The sequence below is a fragment of the Hyla sarda genome, chromosome 2 (genome assembly GCF_029499605.1).
Source record: "Hyla sarda isolate aHylSar1 chromosome 2, aHylSar1.hap1, whole genome shotgun sequence".
Taxonomy (NCBI): domain Eukaryota; kingdom Metazoa; phylum Chordata; class Amphibia; order Anura; family Hylidae; genus Hyla; species Hyla sarda.
The window spans coordinates 22739879-22762376 of NC_079190.1; the positions used below are offsets into that span (position 1 = coordinate 22739879).

At 42.7% G+C, this 22498-nt stretch overlaps 1 protein-coding gene across 1 annotated transcript in view; it reads right to left on the reverse strand.

Moving 5' to 3' along the window:
- The window catches only part of PCF11 (PCF11 cleavage and polyadenylation factor subunit), a 35947-nt gene that overhangs the window by 9115 nt on the left and 4334 nt on the right, over positions 1-22498 (reverse strand). Inside the window, exons 2-8 of the mRNA XM_056561385.1 lie at positions 16978-17103; positions 9975-10157; positions 9610-9831; positions 5542-6617; positions 5279-5462; positions 1803-2364; positions 97-1691 (exon numbers count right to left, since the gene is read on the reverse strand). Of these exons, the coding sequence (XP_056417360.1) occupies positions 97-1691; positions 1803-2364; positions 5279-5462; positions 5542-6617; positions 9610-9831; positions 9975-10157; positions 16978-17103 (3948 nt within the window). The remainder of the gene's footprint in view (positions 1-96; positions 1692-1802; positions 2365-5278; positions 5463-5541; positions 6618-9609; positions 9832-9974; positions 10158-16977; positions 17104-22498) is intronic.

Sequence of the window (22498 nt, forward strand, 5' to 3'; positions counted from 1 at the left end):
ATATAATCCTACAAAAAACCACGGCAGTTCCTATCTTTTTCTGTTTTGCAGGTAAACTATATGAATACAATTCTAACCGGTTTCATGTTCACTCACCTGTTGATTTGGCTGCATATTTCCAGGCTGCATATTAAAGTGTCCAAATCCAGGCCCTTGCGGATTTTTATCATCAAAGAAAGGTCCAGCTGGTCTTTGAAGTTGGTTAGGAAATCCTTGGCCAGGTGGGGCGGAGAATCCAGGGCCCTGTGGCATATCAAACCTTTGTTCAGGTCTTTGAAATTGCCCAGGAAACATATTTTGATGTTCAAATGGCACAGTCTGTCCAAAGGGTGGCACATTTTGCCCAATGGGTGGAGCATTTAAATTGTCAAACCGTGGCCCCATGTGCACACCAGGGACATCAAATCGGGGCTGCTGATTTGGACCATCAAAGCGCTGAGGCATCATTCCATCAAACCGTGGCTGCATTTGCATTGGTCCATCAAATCTTGGTGGTGTCTGGTGGCCAGGTGGACCATCGAATCTCTGACATTGCTGCCCCGGCATAACATCGTATCTTGGCATGTGAGGTGGCTGGTTTTCAAATCTATGTACTTGTGGATTTTCAAACCTTGGTACATTCTGCCCCATGGGTCCATCAAATCGCATTAAAGGCTGAGGGCCAAGACCATGATCAAACCGTGCGCCTGGAGGACCGTCGAACCTTGGACCTTGTGGTCCATCAAACCTAGGCCCAGGAGGTCCATCAAATCTCGGACCAGGTGGCCCATCAAACCTAGGACCCGGAGCATTCTCGAACCTTGGACCATGTGGCCCATCAAAGTGCACTGAACCCATAGGTTGGCCACCAACTGTGTCAAATCGCATTGGTTGATCAAACCTCATAGGTGTTAACTGGGGACCATCAAACCTCTGCTGTAGTAATGGTCTGTGGGGCCCATCAAATCGCTGAGGACCTAATCCCCCGTCAAATCTCTGAGGCCCATCAAATCTCTGAGGCCCATCAAACCTTTGTGGGCCATCAAACCTTTGCGGGCCATCAAAATTCTGTTGTCCAGGTCCATTATCAAACCTCTGTGGACCTAACCCACCTTCGAATCGTAAATCCCCCACTGGCTGTCCACCATCAAATCGTGAGGGGGCACCTGGTTGACCAGGAGCACCATCAAATCTTTGGGGTCCCATGTGTCCGATTGGCGGTCCATCAAATCTCTGTGGACCCAAGAGTGGACCTTGTAGGACCTCCATCCTTTGGCTGTTGATTGGGGAATTAGAAATAACTGGATTTTGTCCATCAAATCTCTGCATGGATTGGTTAACTGGTTGCCCAGTCAATTGATCAAATCTCGGGGGATCCACTAAATCATTTCCAATGGAATCAAACAGGGTGTCTGTCCTCTGACCTGGAGCACCTTCAAAAAGTGTGCAGGGTTGTACAGGAGACTCTGCTCTTGCACTCAACACATTGGTTGGATCTTCAAATCCTTTACCACCAGGGCCATCTCTAATGAGAGGTAACGGCGGGGTTTCAAGCAATGGTCTTCTCTCCTCACGCAGGCCAACATGTTGTATGTTATCTTTTCCAATAAGTGCTTTATCATCTACAAACATCTGCTCGGATTCAGGATATCTGGGTCTCTTATGGGGGGGGTAGGGTTCATTGTATGGCAACCTCTGCTCTTCTCTTAAGCCTTCATGGAGAAAGGATAAAAAAAAAAAATATATGAAATAGGTTGATGTTACAAATATAAAAATTTGCTGTGAAAAACATCAAAGGGGAATTGTAATCTACAGAAACCTACCTTTAGAAAGATCTCGCTGATCATCGTGTCTCCTATGACTTTCATGGACTAGGTCATCATTATAAGGTCTCGCCCCCGGTGACATACTGTGGGGTCTCGCCCCCGGTGACATACTGTGGGGTCTTGCTCCTGGTGACATACTGTGGGGTCTCGCCCCCGGTGACATACTGTGGGGTCTCGCCCCCGGTGACATACTGTGGGGTCTCGCCCCCGGTGACATACTGTGGGGTCTCGCCCCCGGTGACATACTGTTGTGGATTAAATCGCCAAGCTCATTTTCTCGTTCAAGATCCATTTCATCCATATCCATGAAGCCCTCTTCCATGAAAGGTTGAACCTGGGTTCTTCTGAGCTTCGCTTTATGCTGGTAATAATTCAGATCGGCATTGGAAAGAAGAGGCTTCTTCCGCCCCCCAGCACCTTTGGGATCATCGGTGGGACTGCTCCAAGAACCAGATGATCGGCGTCTCTCTTCTTGGTATTGGAAGAGTTGTCGAATTTGATGAGCCACGACAAGGAATTCATCTTGGGAAATTTCTCCTGATGACAGACGCTCGTTGGCCTGAAATGATGAAACGTTAAGAGCCTTGTGCTGACAAACTAGTACAAGTTACTGAGCATATGATCTACTGCAGTGGTCTCCAACCTACGGACCTCCAGATGTTGCAAAACTACAACTCCTAGCATGCCCGGACAGCCAACGGCTGTCCGGGCATGCTAGGAGTTGTAGTTTTGCAACATCTGGAGGTCTGTAGGTTGGAGACCACTGATTTACTAGAAGGACTTCCCTATCGGGGTGGGTGCGTGTGTGTATAATCTAGCCAGGCTGGAGCAGCAGAGCACTGATAACATTGATCATTGCAATGCTATGGCTTTGCATTGATCAGTGTCTGCAATCAAGGTATTGCATGTTATAGTCCCCTATGGGGTCTATAACCTTGCAAAAAAAAAAAAAAACTAGTGTAAAAAAAAAAAAAAAATAAGAAAAAGAAAAATTGTTAATAAATGTGATTTAACCCCCTCCCTAATAAAAAGTTTGAATCACCCCCCCTTTCCCCATAAAAAATGTTTATTTTTATATGTGGTATCGCCGCATGTGTAAATGGCCGAACTTTGAAAAAATGTTAATTAACCCCTTAAGGACTCAGGGTTTTTCCGTTTTTTGCACTTTCGTTTTTTCCTCCTTACCTTTAAAAAATCATAACCCTTTCAATTTTCCACCTAAAAATCCATATTATGGCTTATTTTTTGCGTCGCCAATTCTACTTTGCAGTGACAGTCATTTTACCCAAAAATGCACGGCGAAACGGAAAAAAAAATCATTGTGCGACAAAATCGAAAAAAAAACGCCATTTTGTAACTTTTGGGGGCTTCCGTTTCTACGCAGTGCATATTTCGGTAAAAATTACATCTTATTATTCTGTAGGTCCATACGGTTAAAATGATACCCTACTAATATAGGTTGGATATTGTTGTACTTCTGGAAAAAATCATAACTACATGCAGGAAAATGTATACGTTTAAAAATGTCATCTTCTGACCCCTATAACTTTTTTATTTTTCCACGTACGGGGCGGTATGAGGACTCATTTTTTGCGCCGTGATCTGAAGTTTTTATTGGTATGATTTTTGTTTTGATCTGACTTTTTGATCACTTTTTATTCATTTTTTAATGTTATAAAAAGTTACCAAAATACGCTTTTTTGGACTTTGGAATTTTTTTGCGCGTACGCCATTGACCGTACGGCTTAATTAATGATATATTTTTATAGTTCGGACATTTACGCACGCGGCAATACCACATATGTTTATTTTTATTTTTTTTTACACTTATTTTTCTTATGGGAAAAGGGGGTTGATTCAAACTTTTATTAGGGAAGGGGTTAAATGACCTTTATTAACACTTTTTTTTTGCAGTGTTATAGGTCCCATAGGGACCTATAACACTGCACACACTGATCTCCTATGCTGATCACTGGCGTGTATTAACACGCCTGTGATCAGCATTATCGACGCTTGACTGCTCCTGCCTGGATCTCAGGAACGGAGCAGTCATTCGTCGATCGGACACCGAGGAGGCAGGTAAGAGCCCTCCCGGTGTCCGATCAGCTGTTCGGGACGCCGATTTCACCGCGGCGGTCCCGAACAGCCCGACTGAGCAGCCGGGATACTTTCAGTTTCACTTAAGAAGCGGCGGTCAGCTTTGACCGCCGCTTCTAAAGGGTTAATACCGCACATCGCCCCGATCGGCGATGTGTGGTATTAGCCGCGGGTCCCGGCCGTTGATTAGCGCCGGGACCCACGCGATATGATGCGGGATCGCGGCGCGATCCCGCTTCATATCGCGGGAGCCGGCGCAGGACGTAAATATACGTCCTGCGTCGTTAAGGTCAATGGCGTACACGTAAAATAATTTTCAAAGTCCAAAATTGCGTATTTTTGGTCACTTTGTATACCCTTACAATATAGTTTTTTTTAAATGTATAAAAAGGCGGTCAAAAAGTCCCATCGAAACAAAAATCGATCGATAAAAACCTTCAGATCATGGCGCAAAAATGTAGCCCTCATATACGAAAAACTAAAAAGTTCTAGGGGTCAGAAGAGGACCATTTTACACATACTAATTTTGGTGCATGTAGTAAAATAAAACCTATATAAAATTAGGTATCATTGTAACCTTATGGACCTACAGAATAAAGATAAGGCGTCATTTTTACCGAAAAGTGTACTGCATAGAATCGAAAGCCCCAAAAGTTACAAAATGGCATTTTTTTTTCCAATTTTGCCCCACAAATTTTTTTTTTCTGGTTTCTCCATAAAGTTTGTGGTGAAATGATTGAGGTCATTAAAAAGGACAATTGGTGGCACAAAAAAATAAATAAATAAATAAGCCATCATACGGGTCTGTAGGGGTAAAATTGAAAGTGATTTTTAGAAGGTGATGAGGAAAAAATTAAAATGCAAAAACTGAAAAACCCTGCATCCTTAAGGGGTTAAAGGGGTTCTCCACCCATAGACATCTTCTACCCTATCCTTTGGGGGGACCCCCGCGATCTCCCTGTTGCAAGCAGCGTTAGTTTAGAGTGTCTGGTTCAGCGCCGGAAACTCGAAAAGTCACGGCCACGCCCCTCAATGCAAGTCTATGGGAAGGGGCGTGATGACAGTCACACCCCCTCTCATAGACTTGCATTGAGAGGGCATGGCCGTGACATCACAGGTGGGACGTGACAGTGACGTTTCGAGCCTCTGCCCCGCATCGCCAGTCATCTGGCACAGAGCTAAGTTTGCTCCGTGCACCGGATGTCTGGGGTGCTGCAGCCGGGATCGCGGGGTCCCCAGCAGCGGGACCTCCGCGATCAGACATCTTATCCCCTATCCTTTGGATAGGGGATAAGATGTCTAGGGACGGAGTACCCCTTTATTGTCACAGTCTTAATGTACACAGCATGTATTTTTGTTAAATATTGTAATTTTACCTTTTTAAGCAATTCCCCCTTGCTTGCACTTGTTAATTCCTTAGGGATTTGGAGATTAGCATCCGCACTTAGCCAGGGCTGCTGCTTTGGTGCTCGTGGAGAGAGAATGCCCTTGTTCGGCCAGCTCTCTCGATGTCGGGCATGTGGGGTTCTGTTCCCTTGATGGTGATCACCACTTTGTGATCTGCAATAAAGAACTGGATTAGTCAACGTTCACAACTAAAAGACTTTTCAGCTCTGTGTGCAACGTGTACACTACTTACGTTTTGTTTTCTTCCCAACCAGGCCTCCATCTTTTGCTGGTCTTTGCCTCTTGCCAGTTCTCCACATTTTCTTTTGGCTCAGAGCTGGACCTCATAGAAGTCTGAGTTGCAGGCACCTGCTGTCTTTCTTCTGAGCTCTTCTTTTGCCTCCTGTTGTCTCGGGCATCGATCTTAGGGATTCTTTTACTCCGCTCATCTCGTGTAGTAGGTAGAAACTCTTCCGAATGAGGCTGTTTACTGGAAGGCTGGCGCACCTTGCCCATTTTAAGCAGTGAAGGAATCGGGGATGTGCTTCTTTGTCGTCTTTTGACGGGCGATCTTCTCTCCCTCCTCTTGGGTGACAACACTGGTGATCGAGTCTTCGGGGAGCGCGATCGTGATCTCTTTCGTAAGGGGGCTCTGCTTGGTTTTATTGGTTTGTCAGAGTCATTCAGACTAGAGTCACTTTTCTGCATGCCATTAGCAATCTTGTTCCTACTTCCTGATGAGCGGTGCTCTGACGATTTGTGATCCTCTTTTTTCTCTGTGCTTCGTCTCTTTTCCTTTATTTCTTTGGGTTTGTCATCAGCTTTATCACTGAGGTGCTTGCGTAGTCTCGGATCACGTTTATTTGCATCAGACTCTTTGGTGGAGTCAGAAGCCGTAGACTTTGAGTCCTTTGCATGTGGTAACTTAGCTTTCATAGGAGAAGGTGATTTAGATTTCCCTTTATGGTCCGTATGTGCAGGTTCCTTTTTAGGTAATTTATCACTACTTTTAGTCTTTTCTTGCCTTGTAGAGGAGCTCACTTTCTCAATAGCTATTGGCTTTGCATGTTTCGTTTCAGGTGGGTGTAGGTTTGCTTTGACTTCTTTTTTAGATCCTTGATCCTTAGAATGTGTTGAATGTTGACTCCCTCTGTTAAGTCGAGGGTCTCTAGCTGATCCTGCAGGTTTGTCAGTGGGCTGAGGAGGCGCCAGCACTTTTTCCTTTTCATTCTGAGTCGCAGCAGGCAGCAAAGCCTTCGGAGGGATGTGAGGAACTTCTGGCACAATTTGTGGTTTTGTAGGAACTGAAACAGAACTTGTACTGCTTGCCTAGACAGAAGGAAAAATAAAATAAAAATGAATATGGGTAACTCCAAAGTATCACAGATTACAGTGGTCTCCAACCTGTGGCTCCCCAGCTGTTGCTAGAAATTGTAGTTAAAGGACAACTGTAGTGCTAGACTTTTATATATTCCTGTGCCCGGGCCTCAAAAACAGAATAAACTTTAGCTCACCTTCCTACGTGCCCCCATTGTTCCGGCATAGGCCTCACGGTCCAGCAGTGCTAACCTCATTCAACTTCCTGGGGACGGGGACCCGCAGAGCCGACGGCGTATCACCGGCCGCAGCGATGTCCCACCCCGGCCGGTGATAGGCTGAGCGCACTGTCATGTAAGAAGCCGGCTAGAGCTCCTTACATGGCCGGGGCAGGACATCGCTGCGGCCTGTTATATGCCGACGGCTCTGCGGCGTCCCAGTCCCCAGGAAGTTGAATGAGGTTAGCACTGCTGGACCGTGAGGCCTGTGACGGACCAATGGGGTAGGAAGGAGAGTTAAAGTTTATTTATTTATTTTTTTGAGGCCCAGGCACAGGAATATATACTAGTCTAGCACTACAGTTGTCCTTTAAGAAACAGCTGGAGTCTACTCATTTACATGTCTATATTGCTGATATTAGGATTGATTAATACTGTACATAAGCCCCAAAATAAGGCACCAAAACGACAGGTATCCACAAGGGATTTTTCACGAACCCCATATTGACCCGGCTTTAGTTGGAATCGGACCAACAGAATACAAGTGCATTTTTGCACCTGTACTGTGGTCACAAGTCCTGACCCAACTGCAATCAGTTCAGACCATTAAGCCTGAACAGGACTTGTGCCCATAATACGGGCAAAAAGCCAAAGCTATACTTGCCTGCATAGGGCCTAAGACATGTATTATAAAGGCAAACACTCATTATAAATGTATAGCCAGACACAGCTTATCTCTGCAATTACCTTGCCGATAAGCCGATAATGCCCCGCCCCCCAGACCCGCCACCGCACCACCCCGGCCCCATTGCCTCCCCCATCCCCGGTTTTATAATTACCTGTTCCCGGGGCCCACGCTAACTCTGGCTCCTTCTGCGTCCTGCGTTACGATGTGCGCAATGAAGAGTGACGAGCGCGAAGTGTGGTCACCGTCAGTGCGCACAGTGACAGCTCAGGAGGACGCCACCGGAGCCAGATGCAGAGTGGACCCCGGGCATAGGTAATTATAAAACCGGGGATGGAGGAGGCAATGGGGCCGGGGCGGTGAGACGCGGTGTCGGTGATAGGTCTCAGTACCACCGGACAGGCACAGGGAGAGAAGCAGGTGGCGGCGGCGGTCTATGGCAGCGCAAAAGCCACTGCAGTGCATTGATTTAAAGCGCCCGCTTTAAATCAATGATCTGCAGCGGTGTCGCGGGGGGATAAATAGTCGACAACTTATACCGATATTCTGGTGTAAGTTATCGGCCCTAACCTCCACTTATTATCGGCCCTAAAAAACAGATATCGGTCGATCCCTAGTTCACACATGCATATTTTCTTCAGAATTTTATGTCCATTGACTTCAATGGGTAGCAAAATCTGGTACAGCAAATGTGCAGCAGGAAAATTATGCATGTGTTGGGTAGGGTCACACGTAACAGGTCCGCAGCTTATTTGATGCTGCGGATCCGCCAATGACCGACACTAGAGAGCCCCCTGCCTGTGCCCGCTCATAGCAGCAATCTGCTGCATGCGTAGTTTACTCTTGGACATCGCAACTGCTCTCTGCCTAGCTCAGGGGGCAGGGTAGCGGCAGTGATGTCTAAATAAAAACTGCACATGCGCCGTTTTCTACAATCACGCAGGTCCCTGAGTGCACTGGTAGCAGTGGGATGCTGCTACGAGAAGACACACGAGAACAGGCAGGGGGGAGGGCTTACTCTAGGGTCAGTCACCAGTGGATCAGCAGCGTAAAAGACGCTGTGGATCCGTTCCGCGTGACCCTACCCTTATAATCATTTATCTTCATAGAACAATTACCAACCTTCCATTGAAATTCAGCTATTTACACTAATGTTACCCAAGGGTATAGATGTCAATTCTGGATGCATTTAGAGTGGGTACATTTTTTTTTTTCAGCTGCACTCTACCTCTCTAAACGTTACTAGACAGTGGACCACCAACTGTTGCAAAACTACAACTCCCAGCATGCCCAGGAAGCCATTGTCAGGCATGCTGAATATTGTAGTCTTGCAACAGCTGTAGTTTGGAGTCCACTGCTAAAAGAGGAGAGAACAAAAAGGATCAAAGTGGCTGTGAATGGGTGACGGCCCAGAAGAAACCTACCCCGAAGTTTAAAGGGGTTATCCAGGAAAAAAAGTTTTTTTTATATATCAACTGGTTCCAGAAAGTTTAACAGATTTGTAAATTACTTCTATTAAAAAATCCTAATCCTTTCAGTACTTATGAGCTTCTGAAGTTAAGGTTGTTCTTTTCTGTCTAAGTGCTCTATGATGACACGTGTCTCGGGAAACGCCCAGTTTAGAAGCAAATTCCCATAGCAAACCTCTTCTAAACTGGGCGGTTCCCGAGACACGTGTCAGAGATTACTTAGAAAAGAACAATCTAAACTTCAGAAGCTCATAAGTACTGAAAGGATTAAGATTTTTTAATAGAAGTAATTTACAAATCTGTTTAAATTTCTGGAGCCAGTTGATATATAAAAAAAAGTTTTTTCCTGGATAACCCCTTTAAGAGCAGGTATCAGGAATCAGACAACAAAAAGTAAAATCAACAGTTTAATGGTCAATCTGTAAGACAGTCCCCGCCCCAGTGTGTCTCCAGCTGTTGCAAAACTACAACTCCCAGCATGACCGGACAGCCTTCGGCTGTCCGGGCATGCTGGGAGTTGTAGTTTTCCAACAGCTGGAAAAAAACAACGCTGCTGAACAACAGCCGGGGGGAAAAAAAAAAAAAACACTGCTGAACAACAACATTTAAACTATAGTTAACCCCTCACTTACCAATTGTGCCTTTGTCTGTTCTAATTCCAGTTCTAACTTCTTTTGTTGAAGTTCTAACAACTGTTTCTGCTTCATCAGCAACTGCTGCCGAATGATCTGCTCCTGGGAGAGAACGGGCTTTTGTGCCTCGGCAGTAACATGTGGGGCACGAGGTGTTGATTTGGGTGCAGATTTGGGTGCCGATTTGGGTGCTGAGGTGGCACTTGCAGGGGATTCTTCTGACTATTGAACAAGAAATGGGTTAAAAAAAACTAAAATGCATTTTGAAATTAAAAAAAAATAAAAAATTTTCTCTCCGTGTTCTTGCCCCACAACCAACCCCTCCCTCCCTAAAAACACAGAGCTAATGCATTTCCTATACTTACTTTAAGAAATTTAGGATTTACATGAATACTGGGTGAATTCACATTTGGAGGTAAAGGTTTGACGGGCCACGCTGGGTCCAGTTGATTGACCCGTACGTCGAGCGCATACAGCTTTTTAGACGGAAAAATATCATCCCACGTGGACCTTAATTTATATAAACTTTTTCTAGTGTTTTCATCCACCTGGAAACGAGAGAAACATTGTGTATTGACCATGCAATGGATACATATTTACTGTCTGTAGACAGAAATAAGGGGTTGAAACCAGTCTCATCATGCTAAAGGCGATAGACAATACTTCCCAGTAGCTTAAAGGGGTATTCCAGGCAAAAAAAATTTTTTATATATCAACTGGCTCCGGAAAGTTAAACAGATTTGTTAATTACTTCTATTAAAAAAATCTTAATCCTTCCAATAGTTATTAGCTTCTGAAGTTGAGTTGCTGTTTTCTGTCTAACTGCTCTCTGATGACTCACGTCCCGGGAGCTGTGCAGTTCCTATGGGGATATTCTCCCATCATGCACAGCTCCCGGGACGTGACATCATTGAGCAGTTAGACAGAAAACTTCTGAAGCTAATAACTAGTGGAAGGATTAAGATTTTTTAATAGAAATAATTTACAAGTCTTTAACTTTCCGGAGCCAGTTGATATATAAAAAAAAGTTTTTGCCTGGAATACCCCTTTAATAGTGGGAACAAGAAAAAGAAAATCTCTGTTTCATGTTACAATATATTCTAGAGTTAGGAAACTGCTTACACTGCGATTCCCTTAAAGGGATACTACCGTCGACATTTTTTTTTTTTTTTTTTTTTAAATCAACTGGTGCCAGAAAGTTACAAACAGATTTGCAAATTACTTCTATAAAAAAAAAAAAAATCTTAATCCTTCCAGTACTTTCTAGGGGCTGTATACTAAAGAGAAATCCCAAAAAGAAATGCATTTCCTGTGATGTCCTGACCACAGTGCTCTCTGCTGACCTCTGCTGTCCATTTTAGGAACTGTCCAGAGAAGCATGTTTGCTATGGGGACTTTCTCCAGTTTCTAAAATGGACAGCAGAGGTCAGCAGAGAGCACTGTGGTCAGGACATCAAAGGAAATGCATTTCTCTTTAGTATACAGTAGTGCTGGGCGGTATGGCCTAAAATTTATATCACAGTATTTTTTTTTTATTATCGTGGAGAAGGAAAAAAAAAAAAAAAAAAAAGCGGTATCCGGTTCATACCGGTATACCGCCCAGCACTAGTATACAGCCCCTAAAAAGTACTGGAAGGATTAAGATTTTTTAATAGAAGCGATTTACAAATCTGTTTTAACTTTCTGGCACCAGTTGATTTAAAAAATAAAATTAAAAAATAAAGTTTTCCACAGTAGTACCCCTTTAAAGCATTTTTAACCTAAATGGATACTGTAAATGTTTTCAAATCAATTATAGCGCCAGAAAGTTAAACAAATTACTATTTAAAAATCTTAATCCTTAGCTGCTGTATGCTCCAGAGGAAGTTGTGAAGTTCTTTTCAGTCTAACCACAGTGCTCTCTGCTGACACATCTGTCCATGTCAAGAACTGTCCAGAGTAGAAGCAAATCCCCATAGCAAACCTCCCCTGCTCCTCACAGTTCCTGACACTGACATAGGTGTCAGCAGAGAGCACTGTGGTCAGACTAGAAAGAACTACACAACTTATTCTGGAGCATACAGCAGCTGATACATAGAAGTCATTTACAAATCTGTATAACTTTCTGGCACCAGTTGATCTGAAAACATTTCTTTTTCCACCGGACTACCCCTTTAAACAGCAAAAAATGGGAACAAATAGAATTAAAAGATTTCGAGATTAGCGAAAGTGTCTTATCAGCTACAAAGTTCACACTTGTAGAGAACAGCTGGAATTCTTCAGATGCCCAAATATTTCACAATTGCTCCTTCAGCAAAAATCAAATACAATAAAATGTGAAGGAACCGACATCTGAATATTGTAGAAATTATTTAAAAGGCCATGTACACCTTTGCATTTTGCTTTGACTCAATGAATGTAAACTTAAAGGGGTATTCCAGGCAAAACTTTTTTTTATATATAAACTGGCTCTGGAAAGTTAAACAGATTTGTAAATGACTTCTATTAAAAAAGATTAATCCTTCCAATAGTTATTAGCTTCTGAAGTTTTCTGTCTAACTGCTCAATGATGATGTCACGTCCCGGGAGCTGTGCATGATGGGAGAATATCCCCATAGGAGCTGGACAGCACCCGGGACGCGAGTCATCAGAGAGCAGTTAGACAGAAAACAGCAACTCAACTTCAGAAGCTAATAACTATTGGAAGGATTAAGATTTTTTAATAGAAATAATTTACAAGTCTTTAACTTTCCGGAGCCAGTTGATATATATATATATAAAAAAAAAGTTTTTGCCTGGAATACCCCTTTAATGAATAAGTCTTAATTAAATATTATCACTCCTTTTCAGCTTGTGTGTCTCCATGCTGATAGCAAACAAAAGTCTAACCAAACAAGTGTAGTAAGGGACAAATAAGCCTCATACTACAAAGAATGTTTGCTTTTACCAAGGTGACACATGGTCAACATCAGTGTTTTCCAAAAAGTGTGCCTCCAGCTGTTGCAAAACTACAACTCTCAGCATGCCCGGACAGCCGTTGGCTGTCCGGGCATGCTGGGAGTTGTAGTTTTGCAACAGCTGGAGGCACACTTTTTGGAAAACACTGGTCTACATAGAAGCTGTAGACAGAAGAGAACAGGCCTTGCTGAAAGGGGTACTCCAGTGAAAAAAATTTTTTTTTTTTTTTTAAATCAACTAGTGCCAGAAAGTTAAACAGATTTGTAAATTACTGCTGTTAAAAAAAATCTTAATCCTTCCAGTACTTATTAGCTGCTGACTACTACAGAGGAAATTATTTTCTTTTTTGAACACAGAGCTCTCTGCTGACATCATGAGCACAGTGCTCTCTGCTGACATCTCTGTCCATTTTAGGAACTGTCCAGATTAGGAAAAAAATCCCCATAGCAAACATATGCTGTTCTGGCCAGTTCCTAAAATGGACAGAGATGTCAGCAGAGAGCACTGTGGTCATGATGTCAGCAGAGAGCTCTGTGTTCCAAAAAGAAAAGAATTTCCGCTGTAGTATTCAGCAGCTAAGAAGTATTGGAAGGATTAAGATTTTTTTTTTTTTTTTTAATAGAAGCAATTTACAAATCTGTTTAACTTTCTGGCACCAGTTAATTTAAAAAAAATTAAAAAAAAATTAAAAAAAAGTTTTCCACCGGAGTACCCCTTTAAAAATGTTCCCTCATTTTAGGATTTCTTAAAACAAATTTTTTGCTGCAAAGATGTACATAAACTTTAAATGATCCCTACAATGCACAATTACGGCCCCACTCATCACGTTTTATGGGAATGTAGCTGGTAAACATTAGGTTGCCAGCATAAAGATGTTCCATCGCATACCGCAGCATACTGTAAGTGTCTGCTCTCCTGTCATTTTTGTAAGTAAATACTTATTTCCCAAAAAAACAATGTCAGAGTAACCCAAAAAGGAGTTATACAGGAAGAGAAAACCAGAGCTGCCTTCAAGAAACAGCACTACACCTGTCCTCAGGTCATGTGTGGAATTACATCTTAAACCAATATAAAAAAGGGATCTTAACCTATGTAAGACAAATAAATACAGGGAAGCAACTAGGGAACTATGAACATACAAAAGAAAAAAGCAGACGCAATACAGTAAAATCCACACCTCAAAAAAGTATATCCAAAAATGTATGCAAAAAAAATCTCAATCTTTATTGACACAATGATACAAACATGAACACTCAAATGTTAATGAAACAATTAAAAATACTCAAAGCAGAGAAATACCCTACAAGACATGAGGGGGTAACCAAGTCCGTCCTCAAATGGGCACATGTACAAGAGATGAAAAAAACAAATCCCCTTGCAAAAGAACTAGAGATGAGCGAAGTTAAGGCTGGGTTCACACCACATTTTTGCCATACAGTTTTCAATCCATTTTTCTAATTAAAACCATATGGCAAAAAACTGATGCAACCGCATACGTGTTTTATTTTTTATTTTTAACATGGACGTCAATGGAAACGCACATATATACGATTCCATACGGGAAATCTTATACGGTTTTTACTTTGCACATGCGCATCTGCATCCTCCCATTAAAAAATTGACAAAATTTTCAAAAACTTATGGGCTTTTTTTAAATAAATTTTTTATAAAAACAGACAGAACCGTATGCACTTTTAAAAACAGTATACGGTTTAAAAAACGCATACGGTTCCATCCGTTTTTTTCCCATATGGTTTTCTATAGAAAAACTGATTGAAAACAGTATGGCAAAAACGTGATGTGAACCCAGTCTTACAGTGTTTCGATTCGTCACAAACTTCTCTGCTAGGCAGTTGCTGATTATCCTGCATAAATTAGTTCAGCTTTCAGGTGCTCCTGTGGGCTGGAGACTCTCCTAGGACTGTATCCACCTTTTCCAGCCCACTGGAGCACCTGAAAGCTGAACTAATTTATGCAGGATAAAGTCATCAACTGCCGAGCCGAGAAGTTCATGACTAATCGAATCACTGTAAATTCACACTTAAAAAAAATAAAATAAAAAAAAAATAAAAAACACAAACAGCAGCAGATTGTGTAAGTGTGAATGTACCCTGTATGCATGGATTAGGTAGGTGTGAACGTACTGTAAAAGGAAGTAGAAAAACAGCACCACATCTGTCCCCAGGTTGCGTGTGGTATTACGTCGCTAAATTCACTTCAATGAAGACAGTATTTTCTTTCTAATCCTGGATAGCCCCTTTTAATCTACATGAACACACTTACAGGAACAGCAACACCGAAGTTGTCTATTTACTCCTACTTTTCACTGAGGATTAACAGAGGAGAGGAAAAGCAATATGCTGCATAACACAAAACCTGCTTATTTTTTATGGGGAATACAAGTATTTTTACTAAAAACAAATACTCCAAGAGAGCAGACCGGTCCTCTAAAATTATTGGGCAACATAAATTTTTTTTTTTTTCCAGAAAAAGTACCACTGTTGTGTAAGGCAGTGTTTCCTATCCAGGGAGCCTCCAGCTGTGGCAAAACTACACCTCACAGCATGTCCGGACAGCCCTTGGCTTGGAGCTGTAGTTATGCAACAGCTTGAGGCACACTGGTTGGGAAACAATGGTATAAAGGCCATGCATCTGATTGCAGTTTGACCTCTCTGCTTAAAGGGGTATTCTCATCTCCTGATTTCAGCTTCCTGGCCCCCTCTAGCCCAATTGCAGCTGCCAAGGTGGTTGGGCAGCATAAATTTGCTTAAAAGGGGTACTCCACTGGAACACTTTTTGAATCAACTGGTGCCAGAAAGTTAAAACAGATTTGTAAATTACTTTTATTAAAAAAATCTTAATCCTTCCAGTACTTAGCTGCTGTTATGATCCACGTGAAGTTCGTTTCTTTTTGAATTTCCTTTCTGACCACAGTGCTCTCTGCTGACACCTCTGTCCATATTAGGAACTGTCCAGAGCAGCATAGGTTTTCTGTGGGGATTTGCTCCTAGTCTGGACAGTTCCTGACATGGACAGCAGTGTCAGCAGAGAGCACTGTGGTCAGACAAAGGAAATTCAAAAAGTAAAGAACTTCCTATGGCTCATAACAGCAGCTGATAAGTACTGGAAGGATTAAGATTTTTTTTAATAGAATTAATTTACAAATCTGTTTAACTTTCTGGCACCAGTTAATTATATAATTTAAAATAAAAAAAATTGAGTGGAGTACTACTTTAACTTCCAATTTTCATTTAAATGGGAGTCGCGCAAATTGCAGTATTCAAGCTTCAGCTGCTCAACCCGCTCAAGCAGCTGCAAACAGGCAACAAAGCTAAAACTAGGAGACAGCAATACCTATTTATATACTGCAATACAGCCAAAAAGATAAGAGTGGTGCTGGTTCTGGGTTGGGGGAACACTTTCAATCTCCTATATCCTTAAAGGGGTATTCCAGGAAAAAAAAACTTTTTTATATATATCAACTGGCTTCAGAAAGATTTGTAAATTACTTCTATAAAAAAATCTTAATCCTTTCAGTACTTATGAGCTTCTGAAGTTAAGGTTCTTCTTTTCTGTCCAAGTGCTCTCTGATGACACCTGTCTCTGGAAACACCCAGTTTAGAAGCAAATCCTTCTTCTAAACTGGGCGTTTCCCAAGACAGGTGTCATCAGAGAGGATTTAGACAGAAAAGAACAACCATAACTTCAGAAGCTCATAAGTATTGAACGGATTAAGATTTTTTTTAATAGAAGTAATTTACAAATCTGTTTAAGTTTCTGGAGCCAGTTGAATATATATATATATATATATATATATATATATATATATATATATATATATATATATATATATATATATATATATATATAAAAATTCCTGGAATACCCCTTTAAAGCAGTGTTTCCCAACCAGGGTGCCTCCAGCTGTTGCAAAACTACGACTCCCAGCATGCTGGGAGTCGTAGTTTTGCAACAGCTGGAGGCACCCTGCTTGGGAAACACTGCCTAAAAGGAATTATTTAGGAATAGAAGAACAGAGCGAATTGCTTCCAAAAATTGTACCACACCTGTTCCGAGGTTATGTGGGGGCATTTCAGCTTGGCTCCATTTACTCCAATGGAATTTAGTTGCAATACCACACACAACCTGCCGACAAGTGTTGTAAATGTTTTTTGAAGAAATCATTTTTTTTTTTCTTTTAAATGCTGAATAACCCATTTAATGTAGCAGATACATCATCATTAACCAAGGCTAATCTAAAAATCCGACAAATTGCCCCGGTGTATACAAAGCATCAGGTCATAGAAGATACAGAACTGCAAAGGTTTGTAGTCCTACCTCTACAGATACTTTGCCATTACCCTTGCCCCACCTATGACAAGTACAAAGCTTTAGGTAGAGTGAGCACGAGAAAGAATAATGAATCTATACCTTTTCAAACACATTTACAAACGTGGAAGTTATGTTTTTAGCAAACGCTGAAAGGTAGTCTCTTCCGACATTTTTAACAATGGAATCCATAAGATACATAACAGGTAGCTTCTCTGTGCTAGGCGCCTAGATAAAAGAAAACTGGTAAGTTTAGTAGGACACAGATCACCCCACGTCAGTTCCCATCCGTATACAAACCAAGGATTAGATTAACTTTATGTCCCATACAGTAACTGGTGCCAATGTTTACTATTGAACAGGAAAGCTGATGATTTTTGCTATTAATTTTACTTCCTCAAACATTTAAAAAAAAAAGGATACCAGTAAGGTTAGTGTTACCATTACGTCATCGCAGCCATTGGTCTCTAAGACTTCCATTTTTTTTTTTTTTTTTTTAGTATTATTTTACAGTTCAACCACCAAGCAGCGTTTCTTTGGAGGGAAATCCACAGCCGGATGGCAATGCTCTCCATGTTTGCTGGTATTAAGCGCACGTGCGTCCATCTGGCAACTGCTGAAGACACATTTAGTGACAGCAAAGTAATGCTGCATCCTCCAGAACATAGTCCAGATGTTTACTCATCCAATGTGACCAGATCCGTAACGTTCCTCCCAGCCATGCGTCACCTGTTACTTTCAGTCACATTAGTCACCTTTACGTGCTTAGCCGGTTCCTCCAGTTGTCCTGCTCTCACCAGAGGAACGGCAGCACAGTCCAGTCCACATTTAGGTTTTTATGTGTGTCCATAATTGTGTAATGCGCTTTGTGACAAGCCACCGATCCAAGAGGAAAGCAAGCATTTAAGACGGGACCATAAAGGGGGTTATCTGGGATCAGAAAAATATAAGGCTGCTTTTTTTGAGTAAAAAAATAAAATAAAAAATTAAACAGGTTGCGTCAGACGCTGCAGCTCCAATTACTTTTATAGAGCTTAGCTGCAATACCTCCTGTGGACAGGTGAGGTGCTATTTTTGGAAGCAGGCAGGCACATTTTTCCAATGTCAGACAATCCCCATAAAGGGGCAGTCCAGTAAGAAGCAATCACCTGTCCACTGCATAGGTCTATGTTTCCCAACCAGGGTGCCTTCAACTTTAGCAAAATTACAACTCCTAGCATGCTGGGAGTTGTAGTTTTTCAGCAGCTGGAGGCACCCTGCTTGAGAAACTCTGACATAGGTGATTACAGCTAGATGGGTGAGGATCAGATCACTGGAACCTCCACTCATTGTCAGAATGGGGGAGCCCAGCCCCAGTAGCTAGACCAGAGAATGGGGGACACTGTTGCCCCCCCAGCTGCAAGACCAAAATAAAGATGTGTGACCAGGGTCCCCCATTCTGGAATTTGATGGGGGGGTCCTATTGTTTAGACCACAGCCATCTAGCATTTATTACCCAGTGTATAGATAACCGCTTCTAACCAGCATGCCCATAAACCTCCAGCCACTTCCAACTGCACCACTGCAGCTAAAAACCCCCAGTCTCCTGCAGATACACCCAACACCAACGCCATATTCCCTAGGTGGATGCATCTAAACGTGAACCCATAAGAGACCAGGAAATTCATGCGGGTGGGAGCAGTCAAGGACGGAGCTGTGGTTTAACACAGTGGAAATTAGTATCAATAACTAAAAATGTTATTCATTAACTTGTCTTTCTGAGATAGGAGAGAAAAAAAAAAAGTTCAAATGAGAGAAAATGTCATGGCCGGGCCCTGTATGTGACAATGGCTGAATCTTATCGTCTAATGTCCAGTAACCTGACGCCCTCTGATATACCAGCAAATGGGCCACACCTACATGGAAAGGGTATAGCCAAAGCGTACAGGGAAGGCTCCATATGGCCTCTATAAGATAAACCTATGCAAAGAACCCTCTGTATATAGTTAAGATATGAAGCTCCCACCAATATCACCCAGAAGGAAGATTCACCCCCGACCCATCCGATAGCAGAGATCTTGTGAATGGAACACAAACCATACAATAAAAAAGCAATGGTAAATAAAAAAGACAAATACATATTTGATACATTTTATTTACAGTTTGCAGCATACCAGTCACTGACACACGTTAAAGCCATTTATTTAATATATAGGTGAATACTCAACATGTGGTTAAAGCATGGGGGGTGGGGGGAGGGGAGGAGGGTGGAAGGGGAAACACTGGCAGCAAGGGCCTCAGGGCTAGCGGCTGACTGATGGCTTCACCGTGACTACAAGCTACAGCGTGACAGTCACTGCGGGAGCCATCAGATGACTTTACCAATACAGTGGCCAAGAGAGGAGGGGAACACATATAAGATGGCACTTCACAGAAGGTATATAGAATAGGATAAAATTACCCATAATACTACATGCTTTACAATAAGAACTGGGTAACAGTAAGTATCTCACTATTCACAATGACTATATAGTATAAAGGAAATATACATAACAGACCTAAACCAGGGCTGTGCTAGTGGGGACCTTTAAATTAAAGGGTGTTCCCCCAAGGTCACCAAAAGACTGTCCATGCATGCTGGGAGTTATAGTTTTGCTGACACTATGATTGGTGGGGTTTCATCCTTTGTCAACCTGGCCTAGGGCTGTGCGGGGATCTGCAGTACTTCCACAGCGGTGCCATAGGCCAGTGTTTCCCAACCAGAGAGTGCCTTCAGCTGTAGCAAAACTACAACTCCCAGAATGCCTAGATAGACGAACGCTGTACGGGTATGCTGGGAGTAGTAGTTTTACAACAGCTGTAGGCACCCTAGTTGAGAAACACCCTACAGCTCAGACACGTTACTGAGCAAAAGCAACCCTGTATCCCCTTTATTTTCACATTTGCTGGGTTCCCAGAGGTCAGGCCCCACCAATAATAAAATTATATATGCTAGGGATCGACCGATTATCGGTTTGGCCGATATTCACGATTTTGGACATTATCGGTAATTACCTTGCTGATAATGCCACGCCCAGAGACAGCCGCCGCTGCCCCATTGCCTCCCCATCCTCTGGCCACATACCGCCGCCGCCGCCCCATTGCCTCCCCATCCTCTGGGCCCCATTGCCTCCCCATCCTCTGGCCACATACCGCCGCCGCTGCTCCATTGCCTCCCCATCCTCTGGCCACATACCGCCGCCGCTGCCCCATTGCCTTCCCATCCTCTAGGCCACATACCGCCGCTGCTGCCCCATTGCCTCCCCCTCCTCTCGCCACATACCGTCGCCGCCCACCCCATCCCCAGTGTTATAATTACCTGTTCCAGGGGTCCGCGCTACTTCTGGCTCCTGCGGCGTCCTGCGCTGTTGCTGTGCACTGACGAGTGACATCCTCAACGCAACGTCACAGTCAGTGCGCACAGTGACAGCGCAGGACGCTGCCGGAGCCAGAAGTAATGCGGACCCCGGAAACAGGTAATTATAAAACCAGGGATGGGGAGGCAATGGGGCAGCAGCGGTGGTTGGGGGTTGGAGAAATACCCGATAATTTATACCGGAATATCGGTATAAGTTATCGGCTATCGGCCTAAAAGGTGACAGATTATCGGTATCGGCCCTAAAAAAATCTATATCGGTTGATCTCTAGCATATGCTAGACATTGGGAGTGTGGGATACCTGTTATGGGGTTCTCAAGTTGTCTAAATACATTTTTAATCACAGTACAATAAAAATAAAAAATAAACAATCTGGAAACAAATATACTTTTTGGCCAAGATTTATCAATCTGAGGCACATGTTTCTTTCGTTTCTCAAAAATGAGCTGTGACTTGTTGCCACCTGTCAGACAGATTGATAGATCTTGGCCAATGTGTAGATTTATTGACCTCTGCTTGCTTTCAGTGAATGGAAAAGTTGGGAATTCTACGCTGAGGCTTAAAAGGCCAATACCATGCCAGCAGAAAGGCATGCAAACATATACAGCGACCGGCGCATAGTCCACATGTTCCTGATCATGACTGTATACCTTTATTTTGAGGGACTCAAGACACAAACAACGTTCACTGTCTAAAACGAAAAGTTGCAGAGTTGCCCATAGCAACCAGATTGCTTCTTTCTTTTTTGAAAAGGCCCCTGAAAAATTAAATAAGCGATCTGATTGGTTGCTGTGGGCAGCTCAGCAACTTTTCCTCTGGACAGGTTTTGACAAGTGCTGTCAAAAAGCATACACTTAAAAACAGTCACTAGTAGACTACGTCCAGTCCAGTAAAGTGAATGGGCCTGTGGTGGTATACCTGGCACACCACAGACACACAGCCCTTTCATAATGTGAACCAAGCCTAACAGCTTAGAGATTGTTCTACGCCTATCAAGTCCATACAATACTATTTTCTAACCAAGGTGCCTGAGGTCGTGCAACTCCAGCATGCCCTGACAACCGTCGGCTGTCTGGACATGTAGCTTTGAAACAGCTGGAGGCACACTGGTTGGGAAATACCATTGAGGGAGCTAAATACCTCAGCAGCAGCTGCACAAACTTCTACCCCTGTGCTGGTAACTGGTTACATTCTATCAGCTCTGTTAGGCCCCTTTCACACTACAAGTATCATCCTGTGAAAACAGCCGTCAAAAAAATTCTATGCATGTCAATGGGATTTTTTGACCATCCTTTTGCATCAGTTACATCAGTTTTTTTTCTAATGTCCGTTATTTTTGCCGTCACAAAAGACGGTGCATGCACTAATTTTTGGTCCGGCAAAAATAATGGTGATTAAAAACGGATGTTAAAATTTTACATTGAAGTCTATGGGAACTGATGTTATATAAAAAAAAATTTAAAAAATCTGTTACTGTCCGTTTAACAGTTGTTTTTGTACTGAGCATGCTCAGTACAGCTTTACAAAAAAAATAATAAAAAAAAGGGTTAAAACCTGATAAAAAAAAAAAACAAAAAAAAACAAGCTGTAACTGGTAATAACTGATGAACATCATCAGGTTTTTCAAGAAAAGAAACATTAAAAGTAACAGATGATGGTCATCAGTTGTTACCAGTTTCTGCATCCATTTATTTCCTTCTGTTATTGTAAAATAATGGCAGCAAAAAAGCAGGATGATTCCTGTAGTGTGAAAGGGGCCTTACTATGTATCAACATGAGGATTGTTTTACACTGGCCACAAATGTAACAAATTCAGCCACCATATGTATAAGGTCATGATAAGTTCTTAGACTCTAGATGAATGGTCTTCAACCTGCGGACCTCCAGATGTTGCAAAACTACAACTCCCAGCATGCCCGGACAGCCGTTGGCTGTCCGGGCATGCTGGGAGTTGTAGTTTTGCAACATCTGGAGGTCCGCAGGTTGAAGACCACTCATCTAGATTATGGTTTCCCAACCAGTATACCTTTAGCTGTAGCACAACTGCCAGCATATGCCTGGACAGCCTTTGGCTGCCAACAGCTGGAGGTACACTGCTTGGGAAACCCCTAAATGTGTAAACAAAACCATCCAGATTACACGAGAGCAAGAAGAGATGCTGAAGTCGCAAGGAATTCAGAAAAATATTATGAGGGGGTTGTCAAGCATTTCTTTTAAATTCCCTATAG